We start from the raw sequence: 20839 nt of genomic DNA on the forward strand, positions 1-20839 counted from the left end.
AAACCTCCAAGGAAACCACCATTACCAGCTTGGGATTTAAACTTTGTGCTAGAAAAGTTGACACTATCACCCTTTGAACCAGCAGCAACAGCAGACCTACAACACCTGTCATGGAAAACTGCTTTCCTACTGGCAATTACTTCAGCAAGGAGGGTTTCAGAACTACAGGCCTTAATGGCAGTGCAACCCTTCCTAATCTTCCACCAAGATAGAGTGTCCATGAGGACTAATCCTACATTTATGCCCAAGGTGGTATCCAGAGTGTCTTTAAACCAGGCAATCCACCTACCTACCTTCTTTCCCAACCCACAAAACAGAGGGAAAGAATACTGCATACCTTGGATGTACATAGACAGCTACGCTACTACTTGGACAGAACAAAAAATAGCAGAAAGACTGACCAACTTTTTGTAGCCTATGCAACAGGAAGGGAAGGAAAAGCTATTTCCAAACAGACAATCTCCAAATGGATAGGAAATTGCATACGATTCTGTTACTCCTTCCATGGAAAACCAATTCCACAGAACATAAGACCTCATTCTACAAGGGCAACAGCCACTACCACAGCCTTCTTACGAGGAGTGGCAACCAAAGACATTATTGAGGCGGCTACTTGGACCTCCGTGCATACATTTGCCAAGCATTATAATTTGCCTCTATATTCCAGATCCTGAGCAGGGTTTGCCACTGCTGTACTGCAAGGGATCCTAAACACACCATAATCTACCTTTATCCTCCTCCCCTAGTTGGCTATGGTATTCTACCCACTTGTTATGACTGCAGATGCATCCATGAAGGACATAGTACAGTTTTGTACCTACCATAAATGTAGATGTCCGAACTGGATAGCATCTGCAGTCAGGATTACCCTTCCTCCTTCCCCTCTGTGGTACTCCTAGGGTGTTTACCCTTCTAATAGCTAGCTGTTGGGGGGGGAGTCTTTTATGGTGTATTTGTTTGTGTATATGTACATACATGCTTATTGTTGTGTTTACCTCTATCTATTTGGAAACATTGGCATCTATCCAAATTTTAGCCTGCAAGAGGGCTACTGGCATCTGGGGCAAGAAACACTGAGGAAAATGGCGTCGGCTGATGCCTTTATACCCGAAGACCAACAGAGATGACGTCGGGTGGAGTGTGACATCAGCCGAAGCCGGACCCGGACTTTGGAATCCGGCCGACTGAAGGGCTGCCTGACGACAGGACAACCCACTTGTTATGACTGCAGATGCTATCCAGTTCGGACATCTACATTTATGGTAGGTACAAAACTGTACTATTTAGTTAGTAGTGCTGTATCCCTTTAAAAAGTGGTGCTTTTTAGTTGATATATGTGGCGAATGTTACATATACTAGTTAAGGTAATTTTTGAGGTTGTTTTTTAAGAGTTGTGAAGTAAAGGATAAGTAAGATTTTATTGCCGAGTGTGGGGTTTGCATGTTTGTTAGTAAATTGTGTGTGTTGTTTCCAGTACTGGGCTAAGTGAGTGGATGTGTTTCTGGTGGCTGGATGTAGGTGTCAGGGAAGGTAGAGGTACGTGTCTTTGAAAGTATTCAGATATGTGCTATAGTGATTGCGGTACATTGGGGAATGGGAAATTTACCTTTCCTTCACTGTAGTTCGATCTCTGAGTTAGTATATTAATTTTGCAGGGGGTGTGGGGGGTGCAGGGTGGCTTGCCCCCCTGCTTAAACATTGAGAAGTTGGGTATGTTGTTTTTTTATATGTTTTGGTTTGTGGTGTAGGGTGGGTGATTTATGTTTGGATTGTACTTTTCAATGTTTTGGGAGTTGGTATTATGAACGTTCGGTGTATTGTGGTTTCATTCTTCCGGTCTTGATATTTCATTCTTCGGTAAAGTAGGTTTCATGATTTTAAAAGGAGACTCTTCCAAACACCTCTCCCATCTTTAACTTTCACAGTATCAGAAACTGAATAACACTTTCATGAAAAATAATTTTTAACATCTTTTAATTCAATTTCATCAGTACGAAACTAAAAAAAGACTTTGTTTAATCAATTCCCTTGCCAGGAAAATATAAACTCGTTCCATGGGTAACAGTCCTTGTTTTCACAATTAAACCAAAATCTTTCCATTTAGTCTTCAGTCACAAATTTTAAGTCACAATTGTCCATGTCCCCAAGTGAATCAAGGATCTAATGTCTTTTGCTTGAAAACCCAAAGGTAACGCTAAATTATCCCACACAAAATATTATTTAATTCTGAACAAACCTTTTTTCCTTTTTAGTTATGTTTACAGTACCTTTGTTCTTCCAACTGCATTTGGATAAAGTTTTCCAGATTGCATTCCACTGTAACCTTATTTCCATCAAACTCGTGACTCCTTTCCCTTCCACCCAATTCACTGACCATTTTGAAAACCTTTTCTAACAACATATCTCACCATGAAATCTCAGACTCTTCTACAAGATCACCTTTGTTCAGTAAAACAACCATTTTTTTTTTTAGTCTGGCAAACCTCCAGAAGCAATTTCAGTTACAGCAACAACTTAAAAATCCTGAGGTTTAAAGTCAGCTAGATGATCACTATTTGTACGATCCACTTTCCCTCAGTTTTCTGTCTGACACAACAACTCTGTTTTCACCAACGGAATAACTTTCTTCTCTCCAGTACTGCACAGCTTCTCTGGCTGCCTCCAAGCCAGGAGCAGAAGCAGGAAGTGCAACAACAAAACCCTTTGCCCTTGCAGTGAAAAGAAGAGAGGAAGTTTTTATTTATGTATTTGCTTTTGTTGACCAAGAAAGTCCATTGGGCTAAAATGAGCCCATTTTCAGTGGGGGCCTGGCGTAAAAAGCTCCACGAACAAAACACAAGATAGTTTATTAAACAAAGATTTACAAAGAGTGTAGAACATAAAACTCGTACAGTTATGTGGCTCAGAACTTAGTTTTCTGAGTCATGGCAAAGTAAACAGTAAAATAAAATTGCGCAGGTGAGACAGGCGAACTATGCAATTACACTTGTACAATTATTCTATACAAACTAGACAGACAAATTATGCAGTTAAACTTGCATAGTTATTCTTATACCAGGTGGAAATAAATGAGCTGTAAGGTACTATTCATGTGTGATACTTAACTTGGGAAAATACAGATTATAGGGATTTATGGAGTCAAGTAGGTAATTGGGTTATAGAGGATTGGGAGTTTGTGCATGAGCAAAGCCATTGAGTGGAAAGACATTTGTGTAGAGACTTTTTGAATAAGGAGGCAGTACTAATGGTCCGGAGAGTAGGTGGAAGTGTGTTCCAGTAAAGAGTAGAGGTGTTGACTAGCAGGGAGTTTTTTGTTTGTTTACTAGGATACGAAATTGATTTTCAGAGCCGAGATGCCTGTTAGGTTGATAAGGAGTCAAAAGGGAAGCAAGGGCTGGGCATTCAAAAGGTTTATAGATAATTTTATGTGCTGTAGATAGTTGTATGTATGTGTGATGCTGTGGAATTCTAACCAGTTCAAGGATTGTAGTGAACAGCAATGATGGGATGAATATTTTGCATTAGTTACAAACTTTGTAATTTTGTTATAGCCGGTGCCCATCTTAGATTTTAAGCATGACTGTATGTTAGAATGGGAGCACCATAAAGCAGAGAAGGTAGAAGAAATGTTGAGGCAAGAGTTTTTCTAGTGGAGTAGTTTAAAAAGTATTTGTCTAAAAGGATCCCGAGTTTTTGGTGATTTTATTTTAATATTGTTGTAGATGTGCTGGTCAGATGTCAAGTAGCTTGGTATAGGGGGCTACCTCTATGGCAGTTTTGTTGAGAGTAAATTATGATGAATTCAGATTTGTTAGAAGTGTTTTTTTTTTTTTTTTTCGGTGTGAAGAACAGGAACTTGGTTTTATTAGGGTTAAGGGCAAGGTGATTATTGGTCATCCAGATTTCGATTGTGGAGAAAGCGTTTTGGGTCTTAGTCAAAAGTTCTGATTCTGAGGTGGCAGAGCAGATGATTGTAGAGTCGTCTGCGTAGTGAACTACAGAACCATAATTCAGAGCAGAGTGAAAGTTATAAATGAAAATGCTGAAAAGAAGAGGTCCTAAGATGGACTCTTGGGGAACTGCAGTGGAAGTAGTAAGAAAAGCTGAGAGCGAGTGTCGCCATTGTCTGTTAGTACAATAGTTGGTAAACCAGTCAAGGATAGGAGTGGACATGCCAAGGTGTGAGAGCATTGAACGGGGGAGAGAATGGAGATGGTATCAAAGGCCTTTGAGAGATCAAGGAAGAGTGCAGAGACAAGTTTATCTTCATTACGATCATGGTTAATAGTGTTCAGGAAGGATAAGATAGTTGTAGTGCTGTGTCTAGGCCAAAAACCATGTTGAGTAGTGGAAAGGAGTTGGTTTAGGATTAGATAATTCATAAGTTGGGTTTGAATACATTTTTCCATTATTTTAGAGATGGAGGAAAGTATGGCTATGGGGTGGAAGTTAGAGGTGTCTGTATTGTTGCTGCCTTTGTGAAGGAGGAGGATGTAGGCTTTTTCCAGATGGAGGGGTACATAGGATTCTTGAATAGATCTGTTTATGAGAATACTAATGTGATAGCTGCTAGATTTGGCTGAAATTTGTAGGTATTCGGGAGTAAGTTATCTGGGGCAGTACTACCAGATTTGAGCTTTAGCAGAAGTTTAGTTATGGTAGTGGTAGGAATAGGAGAGAGGGAAAAAGGCTGGGGAAAAGAGTTTAAATAATGAGTTGGTATTGGGTTGTTACTAGTTTGAGGAAAAGTGCAAGTTTGGATAGAGTGTCTCTGAAGTAGGAGTTGAAAAGTGAGGCTATTTCTGTAAGAGTTTTGTCAGGGTTCGGGCAAAGGCTGCTCTTGGTGCCAGGGTTTAGTAGAGTGGAGACCAGAATTCCAACACTTTTTTTTGGTTGTGGTTACAGTTGTTTTGGAGCAAAGGTAATATTGTTTTTTTATCTTTATTAACTTAGGTGTTTTACTTGATTGCGGAGTTGTTTGAATAGCTGGAGGTCTAAGGGGTTTTTATTTTTCTCAGTATTTTATTGAAGGTTGTTGGGCTGAATTTATCTAGATTTCTGGTGGGTTTTTATTGGTATTGGCTTAAAGTTGTAGAGTTGTTGTGTATTATGCAGACAGGGTGATGGTTGCTGATATCGCAAGGCAGAGTTCTGCTAAGGGAATTTATGGGGGGGGGGGTCTGACACTAAACTCCAGCCTAGGATGGAACCATTGTTGTTTTTCTTGGGCCGGGTTACACTAGTAATAAGTTGAGTGAAGTTGTAGAGATTAATGGGTATAGTTTGAAGAGGGATTTACATGATCTAGCCAGTTTGTTTGTCACCTAGAATTATAGTTTCATTGTGGATGTTTGAGGGCCAGTCTAAGATTTCTTCTAATATGGGAATATTATTACCTAGTGGGATGTATATGCCTACCAAGCAAGGACGTTTGAATGTATTCATTTTTAGATGTGCTGTGATTAGTTGAGCTGCATTTCTTTGTTCTTCAGTCTGTTGCCAGTCTTGTAATAAATTATTCTAGCGAGTGCAGCAGTAGATTTCATTTAGTCACTGTTTATACAATTTGTATAAGGCATTAATATATTTTCCAGGCCTGCACCAGACACTTGGTACTGAGTAGACTATCTAGATCTGTGAAATAAGTTTTGTATTCAGGCAGAATATGCCGTGATGGTTAGTTTTGTACCCTGTTTTTTTTTTTTTTTTTTTTTATTCTGTTGACTTGTGATATTCTAGGTACTTTCCAGGCCCTAGTCTACAGGTGAGAGAGTTCTTCCTTGGCCTTTGTGTACAGACGTTTGCATTGCTGCTGTATGTGTTTTCTTTTGTCAAACACTGCAGAATGAAAATTACTTCTAGATTCAGAACCAAAAGTAGTTAATGAATGCTGTAAAACATTTTGTCAAGAATTTTCAAGTCAAACAACTTTCCTTCTATAAAAGATATTCATTAATTTAGGACCAGTATGTGAGATTCACTCACATGGTCTGCAATAAAGTCCTCCTTTGAAAGAATGCAATGTTTGTATGAAATTATAATAGCGAATCTATAGAAATGTCTTGCATCAAACACCTACTGTCCTTACCTGCCACTGTTTTTTCTTTTTCATGTTTTAGGAGTTTTGTTTTTTCCTGACAATTTTCAAAGGTTGTTAGTGAGCAAAGGCTTTTAGTGAGAAGCAGACCGACAACTGCTGTCATTAGTCATGGTCTCAAGCTGAATGCACAGAAACGCATCATCATTCCCTTAGGCACAAGCAATGTCTCTTCACACTATTAAATCAAAAATAATACCCAAAGTAGTGGTTAAGGGACCTGGGATCACAGGTTGACCGTGACCTTCACTTCAACCACAACATGTCTACCGTAGTAAGGAAAGCTTTCCACATAGCACACTTGATTAGTAAAGGAATCGCCTCAAGAACAAAAGAAATTATAACCCCCCCTCCATACTTGGCACTTATCTGGCCCATAATTGAGTACAATGCCCCATTCGGCATGTACCATACTAAGCACCTGCAACAGTTAGAGAGACCTCAGAGGTTTCTAACAAAGAAGATCAAGGGGCTAGAGCATGTGCCTTACACAGACCAACTAAAATCCCTGTCACTATACTCTGCATTGTATAGACTTCTTAGGGGAGACTTGTGCCTGGCCTACAGAGCAATCCAAGACCCAAATCTAATGAACTTCCTGCATATCCATAAATTAAATGGTTCTGGGAGTACCCATTTCAGAGCTTTAAATATGGCCTGTGACTTAAATAGGACATGCTGGGGGGACAGATTGATCTCCCAGTGACTGCCACATCTTTGGAACAGGCTAACAATTCAAGTGATACAGAGCACCTCTATGACACTGTTCAAAAGGAACCTGGATGAGTGGATGTGGCACCATAAATTCTTACCAGGGATAGTGCCCACAGCCCTCCTGGACGTGTTCAGTCCTCACTAAATGTATTCGACTCGCACTTCTATGGTATTACATTGGGTTGAAACAGCTAGGCTTAAAATTACCTCTGGGTTGATAACCATGATCCTATAATGAAGTTGTGTGTGATACTGCTGCCTTTAGTCACGAGGGTAAAGCTGAGTTCCATTACATTTGCGTGATGACAAAAACCTGTCAGTCTACCCTTTAAGTGCATTTTTGCATTCTACCTTCCATTTTACTCGTGCCTTACTGTTTACCATTTCTGCACCTATCCCATTCGTCCTTGAATGTTTCTGTGGATTTCCTCTCCAACATCCTTTCCAGTAGATTGGTTTTCATATCATGCTGTTTATCTTCTGACTGCTGGCTAGAAAAGCTTCTCTGGAGCGTAGTATTTTGAAATTGTTATTGTGGTGCTGTCTACTTCTAGAGCCTGTATCAGAGGTTTTATGTTTTGACAAATTACTTTATAATAGTATGTTTACAAAGGGGAAAAAAAGTCAACATTGTGATTATGGTATTGAGGTTCAGATAATGTCATAATCTAGCTTTTAATGGAAGTTGAGCTGCAGGCAGACATCAGTTTTCTATGTTCTATGTAGATGTTAAGGCAGTTAGTTAGCCGTGTGGTATGCATGTTATACTTATGTTCAGGTTGTCAGCAAGAAATCTAGTTTTAAAGGTGGGGTTAACCAGTGCCATCACCAGTTCTTTTGTGCTGCTTTGAGTGAATGATTGCTTGTATCCCTATACTGTTTCCTTCTGTTCTGAGCATTGGTAACGATAACATTTTTTTTTTGCTAATTCTGATTTGTTGTACTGTATAATTTTCTATTGACTCTGGAATATTTCTTTTGGCAGTAATGTTACCAAAAATGGCATCTCTTGTGTGAAACTGATTCCACCCTAAAAGCAAAAAAAGTTTTTGTTTGGGAGATGGTAAAAGTACATATTGTTATGAACATTCTGCACCTTCCAGTAAGAAAAGTCTCCGGTCTGCTATGAATTTAAATGTCTTTTGAAGTGCACCAGAAGTTACTTGCACCTGCAGAGGGAATAGCTGCTACTTGTTTGACAAGAGATCTTTGTAAGAAGTCAACTTTTGGCCTTGTGATAGGATTGTAGGGGGAAGAAAAGTTAGGAGTCTCCACTGAAATAAGTCTGAAAAGCCTGAGATGTTGGGGGGGGGGGGGAAAGAAAGGAAATGTCTGCAGAACCTGTTGTTGGCACTAAGCATCTGAAGTTGAGGTACCTCAGGCTGCTATTTCAAACAAAACTCTCTGGGGAGAGTTTATTTCATCCCCTATTAATGTAGGACATATCCTTACATGTAGTTTTAGTGTTGGCAGTGCTATTCATGAGCAGTGGGTGTTAGCCATAGGTAGATGTCCACCCATTCAGCTTGAATTGTGGCACTGTGGATGTCTGAGAGTGGACTGACTCCTGCCCAGTGTAGCGACCAATGTTTGCTTCCCAGACAAAAGATGTAGTCTGCTTGTGCTGTCTTCATGTTTTAATGCATGTATGTTGCAATTTAGTGAGAAATTGTTCAATTCTTTGGTCTGTTCTCAGTCTTAGAGCTGCTTTCTAGAGAAATAAAGTTAACTGCTCTACTAAAATACAAACCAAACACTACAGTAACCCACAAAAATTCTGGACCACAGTAAATAATCCTACACCCAGGTAAAAGAGGAACCCCTCCCCCCCACCTCCACCAATAACTCGGACAGCATAGCCACTCATTTTAACAAATATTTCACAGAAACCATCTTAGAGCTAGCTAAAAACCAAACCCCAGCAATAAACATGCCCTCCTCCTCAACACCCAACATCACATCTACCTTCTCATGCAACCAGCAGCAGCTGACACCATCAAAAGGCTCCTGAAAAAACTAAAGCCCACTATGCTAGCGGCCGACAAGTTACCTATATCAATACTAATCGACAGATCAATAGCTGAACATCAGGTCCCTTCCATCTGGAAAACTACATACATCATTCCCCTTCATAAGGGCTCATTTGCAGATCTCAACAACTATAGACCAATTGCAGTACTGTCACTACTCTCCAAAATCCTAGAAAGAGTAATCTATGTGCAGGTCACAGACTACCTACTTACTAACCGACGTCTAACCAATACCAAACACGGTTTTAGGCCATTCCACAATACAACAACTACACTATTGTCGTTTACTAACCTCATCAATCTTCACAGAAGCAACAATCACTTTGCCTCCTCTATCTTCTTGGACCTGTCAAAAGCATTTGATATGGTTTCCCATACTAACCTTCTTTGCATACTCTCAGACCTTCACTTCTCTAATTCCACTCTTGCATGGTTCAAATATTACCTCACTGGACTCCAGCAAGCAGTCTCATGGCAACAGACCATATCACCTCTATTACCAGTTGAGCTTGGAGTGCCCCAAGGCTCTATTTTAGGCCCACTCCTATTCATTAAATTTACTAATAACCTCCATCTTGCAACCACTCATGCTTCACTCATCCAATATGCAGACGACTCAACTGGTGATTTGCTCAGCACGCTCCTTATGAACTTCAGATACTAACTCCGAAAGCCTTTCAACAAGTGGAATCCTGACTTAACAAATGCCAATCTAATCTTGAACGCGAAAAAAAAAAAACTTCATATTCTCTCCTAATAAAATCGCTCAATCTCCTAACTTTCTTCATTTCCTCATATAACAATACCTGCATAAGCCCCTCACAGTACACTAAACTACTCTGAATAGAAATTGACCACAAACTTTGATATTCATATTTCTCAGATAGTAAAAAATGTACACAAAAAACTTGGTACCCTGTATCGAAATAAACACTATTTCACAACAAACAAAGTAACCATTGCACAAATCCACCTACACTCTACCTTTACTATATGCAGCCTCCATTCTGACTAACCTTAAGAAATCTGAATTACAAAAACTTGCTACAATAAAATAGCAAGATTTGCCACAAATTCATTAGATAGAGCACATCACTGCCTAGCACTCAAGCAACTCCACTGGTTAGAACTTCCCAGCTCCTACACTACACTCAACTCACAATGGCCCACAAAATCCTTTCACAGCCTGAAAAAGTACCTGCCTTACAAAATCCTCTCAAACCCCATATTACTGCTAGACCACTCCGATTCACCAACAGAAACCACATACAAACCCATATAGCCAAAAATCAAGCAGGAGATGGCCTCTTTTCAAACTACATTGGTAAACTCTGGAATGTCTTACCAACTGATCTCACGTGCCTATCATCCCTAACTATATTTAAACCTGCCCTGAAAAACTATCTCCATAGCAAATGGATTTGTCTTTGCACTACTCCCAGCTGATAACCAAGTTATTCTTTCACCACAACCAGCTTCAATTCTTATCTCCGTCACTCTTATCACTCTAATCACCTTCTGTTGGTAAAACAGCTTGAATACCTTTACATTATTGCTGCCTGCCTTAATGATTTATACATACTACATCTAAGTAATGGTACAGAATATTACTACCTAATATTTCTTGACTTACAATGTTTTGTAACATATTTGTTTAAATTTTGTTTTATTCTTCTTGTGTTGTATTGCAGCTGGAGTTTTTCTCCCCAGGCCTCCCTTGAAAAAGGACATGTGTCCAGTCGGACTTTCCTGGTCAACACATGTAAAATACATAATAAATAAATAAATATGCAGTGGGGAGATTTCTTTTTTTCTCATAATGCATTGGTTAGCTCATGTTCTTTTGCTTGTGAAATGTTTCCTGGAACATGCCTTGTGGGTCTGAAAAACCTTTTGTAGTTGTTGCTGCCAGATCCCATAAATGGATATTACATTCAGAATGCTTATTTTGTTTGGGAGATTCCTACCTCATGGTAGACTGCCAGATTTGCGCAGGTGTTCATGAAACTAGGAGAAGTAGAGGAACTAACCTTTGCATATGGCTGACTCAAAAGAATCCACTGGCCATTATGTAGACCTCTAACCAGCCAGCCATGTCTCAAGTCTCTGCTGAACAAAAAAGTGACTAGATAAGAGCATGCCCACAAGGACATTAAGGGAGAGAAGATCCTCAGGAATGGAACTTACAGGGAAGGCTGCCCTGCTGGTGTCTGATAATACTGAGGATGCCGTTACCACTCAGGTGGTTTCCTAACCCCTAGACTGGTAATCTTTCACCCCTTTCGGAAGCAGATAAGCCGGCTGTTGGTAGTATGTTGTCATTGGCCCTCATGCCAGTGACCTGATATTCTAGATGTGGAATAACATTTGGATAAGATCATCATTACTGAAGTTGGTGATAGGACAAGGAGTCGTCAATATCCGCCATTATTGTCCATGAACCCAAATTGTGCAATAACCAGTTGACCCATAGCCATTCCTTCAAGGAGGCCAATGCAGCCAAGGTGATGAATCTGCACTGGTCTTGGTCTGTGAAAGCATAAATGTATGATTAGCTTACATCCATCACCACCCAGTCCTTACAGGGAATATGATTTTTGAGAAACTGAAAGAGAAATTCTTCCCCATGATACTGAGCTCACAACAGACTTTTTAGTCCCTCATATCAGGCACCCTTTCTGGCCATGTCTTTAGAACTGAATTTTCGACACCTTACATCCAAACCCAACAGATTCTGGAAGATTCAGTAATCCTCCCAGTAGTGTTACAAGAACCTGGTGATGGACTGTATGGTCATATTCCTGGATGCAGCCATGGGTTGTGAAAGTCCCACCATTCTCACAAATGAAAGGGAAAATCGGATCCTTGATAGTTTCAGAAAAAAGTTACTCAGTCACACTCATTTTTACGGGACTTGGCAGACTTGCATGGCAAAATGAAGATGAAATCCTAAAGCAATCTTAAAATAATATCCTTTGGGAAGTCATCCACCCCTTGTAACTGTTATATTGACAACACACCTGTAAGGGTAGGCCCAGTAGTCAGGGACTTGAGAACACTCACAAATGGTAATCTAGCCTGTGACCATCATGTGTCTGCAGTCCTGAGGAAATCATCCTGTGTTGTGCAACTTATAAACAAAGGTATGGCATCTGTGTCCAACAATTCATTGTTCCACTGTATTTGTCATTCATCAGACCTATCATTGTGTACAGTGCCCCCTTGAGTATGTACCTAATTAGGCATAACCAGCAATTGGAACGTCCACATAGGTTCTTCACCAAAATAATACAGGATGTAATACAGGATGTAAGTAACATGTCTTTGCAGACCATCTCAAGGCCCTGTTCTTGTACTCTGTCTCTTACAGGCTGTTGAGTGGATAGCTATGCCTGGCATCCAAGGCATTGTCAGATCCCACCCTGATGAACCTCCTGCATATCCACAAAACAAACCGCACCAGAATTACCCATTCTGAAGGCTTAAACTTTGCCTGTGATATAACTAGGACCTGCTGGAGAGGCAGATAAGTATCTCAGAGACTACCCCTTCTCTGAAACAGGCTCTCCATCCATGTGAAGCAGAGTTCCTTGCTAACCCAATTCAAGTGCAACTTGGACAATTAGATGGGGAGCAAGAAATTCATCCCTGGTTTAGCAGCTATGTCTCTAATGGACACAGGCAGCTGGTAAATGGTTCATTTCCCAAGCCCCTGCTTACACTTATCAAGATTACCAGAAATTGTGAAAGATTTGGGATGCATGGTTAGGCTTAAAAAGGTCCTTGTGGTAAATACCTATGAATCTACAAGTTATCACATACCATTCTTATAATAATATTCCCCAACAAATACTAGACCAAACAAATGCGTTGTATTAATCATGGGCCTACTGTCAGTGCCACGGAATGCAGTATAGTTTATTTCTGTAAATCTAGCATCACATATTTATTTATTTATTTAACATTTGTTTGCTGGGAAAGTCTGACTTGGAATGAAGCCAGTTTTCAGCGGACGCCAGGGGAGAAATGTTCCTGACGCATGTCTTTGTTCCCAGAGAAACCCCACACGAACGTAGGGAAGACATGCAGACTCGCCACAGAAGGCACTCCAGCCAGGAATCGAACTGGAGAACCTCTTGCTGTGAGGTGACAATGCTACCGCTGCACCACTGTACTATAGGTAGCATTCCTCTTAAGTTTAACAGTGTCATCAGGAACTTAGACATGTATGTTGATAATACCTTACTTCGATCACCACACTCTGTAGTGGTTAGTAGATCTTCTTCCTTGTGCAGCATATCCTTTTGTAGTATCTTCTGAAAATCCAGAGAAGTTGGTCTTGCATTATTCTCCTCTTTATTTGGCTCCTCATTGAATGCAGTGCCTGCTATGGTATGTACCTCCACTAACAAATAAATCAGCTGTAGAGTCCTTATGTTTCCTCACCAGAAAAATCTCTGGTGTCAGTGCACTGAGCTCTTTTGATTAAAGGTCCCATCCCTCTTCTCAAAGTCGTATAGAGTAATATGGGTTGATCTGTGTTTATTTTTCTGTATTGTGAATGACCAAGCACTCTATGAACTCCTTCACCCAAACAGAACGTGTGGTAAAGCAAGCATCCTCTCTGGAAACAAAAAGCTATGCTACTGCATCATCACCACCAGCAAATGGCACAAGTACCAAACCAGATTATTCCCTGTTAGTGGAATAGGCTGCCTTTCATGTAGAGTATTTCCTTAGAAACATTTTAACACCAGGCTGGATTACTGTAAATTTTAAACTGGGATAGGTGAGGACAGTCTACCTAAAGGGGGACATTGTTAGTCTTCCGTCAGTACTGAGTGATGTGGCCAAGTGTTTTGAAGGTGTGCTTGGCCCAAAGGACAAGTAAGAACCTGTAAACATATGAACCACTAATGCATATCAGCCAGTATTAGTGTGGTCATCTGTTTTGGGGCATCAGCCTACAGTTTTATAGCACTGCAGATCTGCACCGATGCAGCATTGTTGTACTTATTTTTATTTCATTCTTCACTACTTGCATTTATATAAAAAAAAAAAAAAAAAAAGCATTTATAAACAAATTAAATAAAGCAACTCCTTAATGCCTACTTGATTAATCATCTTTGCAAGCTACTCACATCTTTTTCTTTGTCCCACTTTTCCCTCAGATAATGTCCATTGAAGACGTAGAACGGATAATGGAAGAAACACAAGATGCCATTGATTATCAGAGGGTAAGCTTTTGTTCTGTTTTATTTTAATTGAACATGTGGTATGCTGTTTTCGTAGGATCGTGCTCCTTTGCATTTCTGTATTTTGTATTGTTCAAACATGGGAATTTAAAATAAACCTGTGTCACACAGAAAATCATGGCTTTGGTCAAACTTGAATTTGTATTGCACTTTAGGATTATATTTGAACCATAGCGCCACCTTCTGCAGTCTGTTGTTAATGAGGTGTTGGGAGATCCTTTTTTTCACACTTGCAGCTGCTCTGTGACACCTGCTCAGACCCTTTACCGACTGTTTTTTTAATGTATTGGTTACCTGCTGTTTAAGCAGAACACAAAGATGGATTTATAGATTTACAATTCTGGATCATGTACGCCCTGTGGGAAACCTTGTCCTGGTGCAGTCGGGTTGTATGTCTGTGTCCCAGCTTCTCCCTGTAATGAATGAAAGTGCACAGTGATGCAAGTCTGCATGTCTTTTGGCCTTTTATGGAACTGACTGTCAACAGAGAGAACAATGTGGTTCAGTCCCAACAGGGATGAACATATAAAGATCAGACAGCCACTCTGTAGTCCCTGGCCTGACCTCTGCACTATATTGTTATAGGAGATTCTCTGAAGAGTATGTGGCTCCTTGGCACAATATTAATCCTCAAGCACTCTACCCTATCCCAGGAGTGAGATTCTGAATCAAATGAGGTAGAGCCAACTTAATGTGATAAGGAACGGAGTGTCCGGGGTCTTGGCTGTGTGGTAAGGGACTTGGGTGTCCAGTGCCATGGCTCTGAGAGAGGGAATCAGTCACACTGAAGGAAGGCCTTGAAGATGGAAGTTATTCCTGCAAGAAGAGTCTAGAATCAGCTACCAAAAAAGACTTTCTGGGTAATACAAGACTGATTTAAGGGTACCTGCTGTGCATTTAATTAAACAACAGTATTGTTTTGCTTGAAAGAACCTGCCTTATTTTTATTTGTGTGTAATAATAAACTACATTATTTTATAAAAATTGGTTTTCTTAGTTTCCATAGTCTTCCATAAGATCATGTACTTGTCACTTAATTTAAGTGATCCGTATATGTGACAGATTTTTCATATAGTAAATGGACTTAATTTGGCTACCCCTGGTGGAAATGTGAATAAGTAGGACCATGAAAGGGAATAATTAGTAGAGCACATATAATTATAATGATTATAAAAATCAATAAGTGGAATTATAAAGGATCATTGAGGGGTTTGCAAGGCTTCTAAGTCTGTTCTTTGTATGAGATATTAAACTGAGGTCCCATTTGCATGATTTGGTGGCATCTCAGGTAAATGAAAAAGATTCCATGGTATTTATTGAAAATAGTAGGGGTTGCATGCATATATACATACAAACATTAGTTAAACATTGTGCATTATTTACATATTTTTGCAGCCCCATATCCATGCTGTTTGCATAATTTTTCAATTTCATCATCAGTAGTGCAGCACAGTTTGTGTACATGCTACTACCGTTCTTTTTTTCTTAATTTTAATATATGCTCCCCAATGTCTTTTCCACAGTCATTTTTTTCTGGCTGCCGGAGCATCTTCAGCCGTTCAATTTGTGTTAGTAGTCATCTGCACCTTCTTTTTCACCGTACTCAGATAAATAATATTTTATCCCATTTATCAATTCCCTCCTGTCTTCCTTTTTCATATTTTGCAGGATCATTTCCATATTTCCTGGAAACTTTCCCAACTATTTACATTTGTAAACTTTTCCCAAAAATACTTATTCATTTTACATTGTAAAAAAATGTTTTGCAGTTTTCTCTACAATCATAAAACATTCATTTTCACAGCTCACTTTATATTTCATATTTCCCTTAATGGGTAATGTGTTTGACAAAATTCTCCACAACGTCTCCTGCTTCATACAAGTCTTTAAAGCTTTTCCTTCTTTGCTTTATCACATTTCTAGCATTTCTAGCAACATGTAATTACTCCATGGATATACATGGAAAAAATCTTAAATAGTTTTTAGTTACCACTCTTTCCTGTTCTCGCTACATTCATCAGTTTTTAATTTGCATAACTTTACTTCATTTACATATTTTTAATTGTTTTTGTATCCCTTCTCTTTTTACTTTTGAATCCCTTTTCTTTTTACTTATTTCCCTTCCTCTTTGTACCTCTCGTATAACAGTTTCTCCGCCATTCTTTTCTTCCTGTATTTTATGCTATTAATAACCCAAAACAGCCTCATTTATGCTGCTAAAAACAATAGGGCTTTTCTGACCTTAACCCCCTTTTTGTTATATAGTATTATTCTTTTAATAGGATGTTGTCTCGAAGTTCAAGTACAATTGAAAAATTCTTAGCAATTCATTTTTTCCTGGAAACATATAAACTCTCCCAACATAAGCAAGTTTACCCCCAAATGTATGTATTTACTATAGTCACTCTTTAATTATATGGTAAATTAAAACCATGCCATTAATTTTTTTTTAAATTTTCCACTTTTGGTTTCAAGCTTATTTATTATGTTTTCATATTCCCCAGACTTAACCTTTAATATAATAAATTCTGTCTTATTATAATAAATTTCATCCATCTGTTTCACCAACGCCCTTACTTTTTCCTTTCTTTAATCTTCAACCTATATTTTTTAATAATTTTTCATTCATCCATCCTCTGTTTTTTGTTACAATAACCAAATCATCTACATAATGCAAACATGCTGGTATACAAGTTTCCTTTCGTATTTTCTGATGAACATTTACTTTGGGCATAAACATTTGAATAATATTTTTTTACTAAAACAAAAACATGCATTCTTGTGGGACATCCTTGTTTAACCCTTCTTAACCTTATCTCTTTTCCCATATATCCATTTACCATTCCTTCCACTCGTGAATTTTCACAACAGACTTCTCTTTCTTCTGTTTTTTTTATTCCACATGCTTTCACAATTTTTAGCATCATCTCATGACTTATGAAATCTTCTCTACATCAGACATAACCAATCTTACCTCTTTTGTCAAATCATAATTATTTCCTGTACTGTTAACATCTCCTGTACTTATCTCCCTTTTACACCACCTTTTGCATCCATTTTTTGTATTATGCTTATTAATATTTTATAATTCATATCCTCTGTAGTTGTACACCCCTGCATAATCTGGGACAAGACTGTTGATCTCCAAAGAGACAGTGGCTTGCTTCTCATCTTGGCATTGATGCTATTATTTTGCTTTTGGTGAGAGAATAAGCAAAGGAGCATTTTATCCCAACAATGTAAAGTTGTGGTGAGACCAGCGCTAGTAGTAGCGAGGCAGTAACCATTCAGGCGAATCCCCTCTTGTCATCATTCTTGACAAAGCTAATCTTTTATTTTCAGTATGTACTGCTTGATTAGCTCCAGTCGAACCTAACTTGAGAATATCTCTCTCAAAACTTCATAAGTCAGGGTCTACTTATTAGTTCCCCTCTCAAGTATTTGGCAGTGCCCTTATAGACGCAGGCACCTTGAATTGACAGTTTTCCTGTAAAAGCACCCTTAAAATTTCACTGTTGCCTGGTTTCACACAGGTTGACTAGTGTGCACTGACAAACACTGCACCCAGAGTTGCAAATCCAGAAACTTCTGACATTATTTTATATTCTCACTGCAACCGTCTAATCAATAAAGAAAGGGCCTGTTGTCATGGACATAAACTTCACCACTGTCTTTACCAGCATGGTGAATATGAGCATCCTGAAGCAATGTAAAAATTGCTTCATGTTTAGTGACAACCAGCTAATTCTCAAACTGATATGGTATCTAAGAGATGTATTTACACAATGTCACTGGAGGCAAAGCTCTCACATAAAAGCACTCCTAATGTCAGTCAAGTTGTCAGTAGTACATACGCTGGACCTGTCACACACGGTTCAAAGCAGACATAGAAACGCACACATACTTAGGTATTTAAGTGTAACAACCTTAAACCCCTAAGACCTCCTAGGTGAAATACGTATAGCAAATACCCTCAGCAGCCCTGAATGCACTCTTTCAGAAAACACCTACATCAACACATGCAGTCACATCTCCTGGAGCCTCTACTTCTAAGCCCAAGGCAAGCCACCACACAGTCCAACATTCTGTTCATTGGAGAATCCATTGTGAGACACAGTGATGTCCCTTTCACCAGGCTGAGTAAGGAGAAAGTCAGTCAGTTGCTTATCAGGGGCCAGGATCTGCCACATTATGCACGCACTCAGGTCATTGGATCAAAAATACCAGTATGGTTCAGTCATAGTCCATGTGGATATAAATGACTGGAGACTTGCCTCCTTAGACTATGTGAAGAGAGACATCATGGAACTCTTGGAATGCATCCCAGGCTGGTATGAGCATAACATTTTGAAGCATTTTACCTTCTCCAGGGATGATGCCCACAGTATGACAGAAGAAGACTGACTTTAATAATTGTCTTAGTTTCTGGTGTCATTGTAAGGAGATGAAATATTTATCAGCATATAGGGAGATGGCCAACAGACCATATTGCTTTGCCAGGGATGATTTGTACCTCTTGCGTCTAGGATTTTGAATATTAGCTAAAACATTGTTCTCCACATAGTGCCTTTTTAGGCAGTTTCAAACTGAAAGTATTTCCGACATAGCAAATCAAAACCAAGAAAAATTAAAGCTGTTATTGTTCAGTGCTAGGTGTCGAAACAAGAAACTCCACTTCATACAAGCTCTTCTCACCACAGAGAATGCTGATGTCTGAGTGGTCACGGAGACCTGGTTTGAAGCCACAGAGAGCACATCGGCAGTGCAAGGCTATAATGCCTTCCACACATTTAGACCAACTACTACACAGACAGGAACTAAAGGGGGTGGTGTCTTGATATACATGAAAAGTAAGTATACCTTAAAGCTGGTCAAGCAGGCCAATGCATTTGAGCTTCTCCACCTTAAAATCACCAAAGGCAAAATCCCATGCCACTTCCTTGAAAGCTGTAGATTCGCCCTTTGATCTAGGAACCCATAACGTGTATTTAAACTTATTGAAAACTCCCCATCTAACCCAATACCATATTCATGGGCAATTTTATTACCCCACTATTAACTGGGAATCCTATATGACACCAAACGTGCAGGCACAAAGATTCTTAGATTTTGTAAACACAAACACCCTGGACCAGATTCGGTACACCGAACAGGAGTGCAACCATACTAGATGTGGTCCTCACTAGTATAGGTGAGTGCTTCACACCCCCTTAGTGTAATGTCTTCTCTAGTACGGCCAGACTAAAAATCATCTCCTTTGAAGTAAAAATAAAATATGGAACCGTAGTTAACCCTGGAATGTTCAGGATAAGGCTAACTTCCAAATGTTAGGTGGTTAACTGTCAAATTTTCAAGCCCTCATAAACCCTGGGAATACTGTTGCCTACATGAAATTGTTTACAGAAACCCTATGCAAGCGTGTTAATAGCTACATAGAGGCAGCTGTACCCACCAGGAAAAAGTACAGAACTAACTCAAAAAAACAAGCCACCGTAGTGGAATCGCAGCATCAATAGGCTGTATAACAGAAGGAAGAAAATCATGGCAAAAATTTAGGAGGTGCAGCACCCAGCAGGATAAAGGCACTCTCATCAAACTAACAAGTGACTCAGAGGACGAATAACTTCTACCAAAGCCAAATTTGAGGTGAATTTGGCCTCTCAAACAAAGGATGACCATAAGCCATTCTTTAGCTGTGTCTAAAACCTCAAAGGCAATACACAATTGTGTGCAGAGCTCATTGTTAATGGAGCCACCCGTACTGAGCCAGAAGATGATGTAAACCTACTGGCTGATAAATTCAGCTCTAACTTTACCCCTCTCTCACCATCAGCCTGTCCCCAGGAAATGCCATCAAATATAACTCCCCCTGATATCACTAGGGAATAGTTCCTCAGTGCTCTCTCTGAGGCCAAGAACACTGCATAGATAGGCTCAGACAGTATCCCAGGATGCCTTCTAGATAGCATGAAGCATGACCTATCAGGCTGTCTGAAATTGCTGTTTAACTATCTCCTCCAAACAGGCTTCATGCCTCAGAAATGGAGAACAGAATCCTTCATCCCTCTGCACAAAGGTGGCCCATCTACAGACTCTGGAAACAGACATACAAGTCTCAGTAGTCTCATATGCAAAGCCATGGAAAGAGGAGTTATGGAAATTTTCGATCATGACATAGGAACCCCCCCCAGACACTGGACCTAACCTAGTTTGGTTTCATGAAGGGGGCAGGTCATGCCTACTCAACCTGGTGGAATTCTTTGAGAAGTCACCGAAGTAATGGATGAGAGCAAAATGGTTCACACTGCCTAGCTTGAACTGGCCACGGCATTTGACACTGTATGCCACTCTGGCATTGCTGACACAGTCGAGGTTAGGTATAAAATTCTGTATCACCCAGTGGATAGCCAGCTGGCTCACAAGCAGAACCCAGGAAGTTAAGATTGGGGAGTCCACCTCTACAAAGAGGCTAGGTGCAAGAGGAATACTTCGGGGATTTGTCCTGAGACTGCTCCTTTTTGGCATTTATTTCTCTGAAGGAAAAGCCATTTTCAAGTGCCTCTGACTAAATTTGCAGATAATTGCAAATTAGGAGCAGTCATACAATCCCCAACTGACACTGATGTTCTCCAGGAAGGGCTGACAGACAGACAACTGATTTCTGAGCCATGGACTAAAAATGAATGCAAAGAAATATAGTAGTATCCTTCGGGAAGTGGTAACTATCATATTGACAGCACACC

General features: G+C 39.7%; 1 protein-coding gene across 2 annotated transcripts in view; it reads left to right on the plus strand.

Annotated features, from left to right (window-relative positions):
* CHMP6 (charged multivesicular body protein 6) overlaps positions 1 to 20839 on the plus strand; it is a 474889-nt gene that overhangs the window by 252788 nt on the left and 201262 nt on the right. For both annotated transcript variants that reach the window (XM_044080884.1, XM_044080886.1), the window contains exon 5: positions 14013 to 14078. In XM_044080884.1, the coding sequence (XP_043936819.1) occupies positions 14013 to 14078 (66 nt within the window). The remainder of the gene's footprint in view (positions 1 to 14012; positions 14079 to 20839) is intronic.

The sequence above is a fragment of the Protopterus annectens genome, chromosome 8.part0 (genome assembly GCF_019279795.1).
Source record: "Protopterus annectens isolate FY-2018-M chromosome 8.part0, PAN1.0, whole genome shotgun sequence".
Classification (NCBI taxonomy): Eukaryota; Metazoa; Chordata; order Ceratodontiformes; family Protopteridae; genus Protopterus; species Protopterus annectens.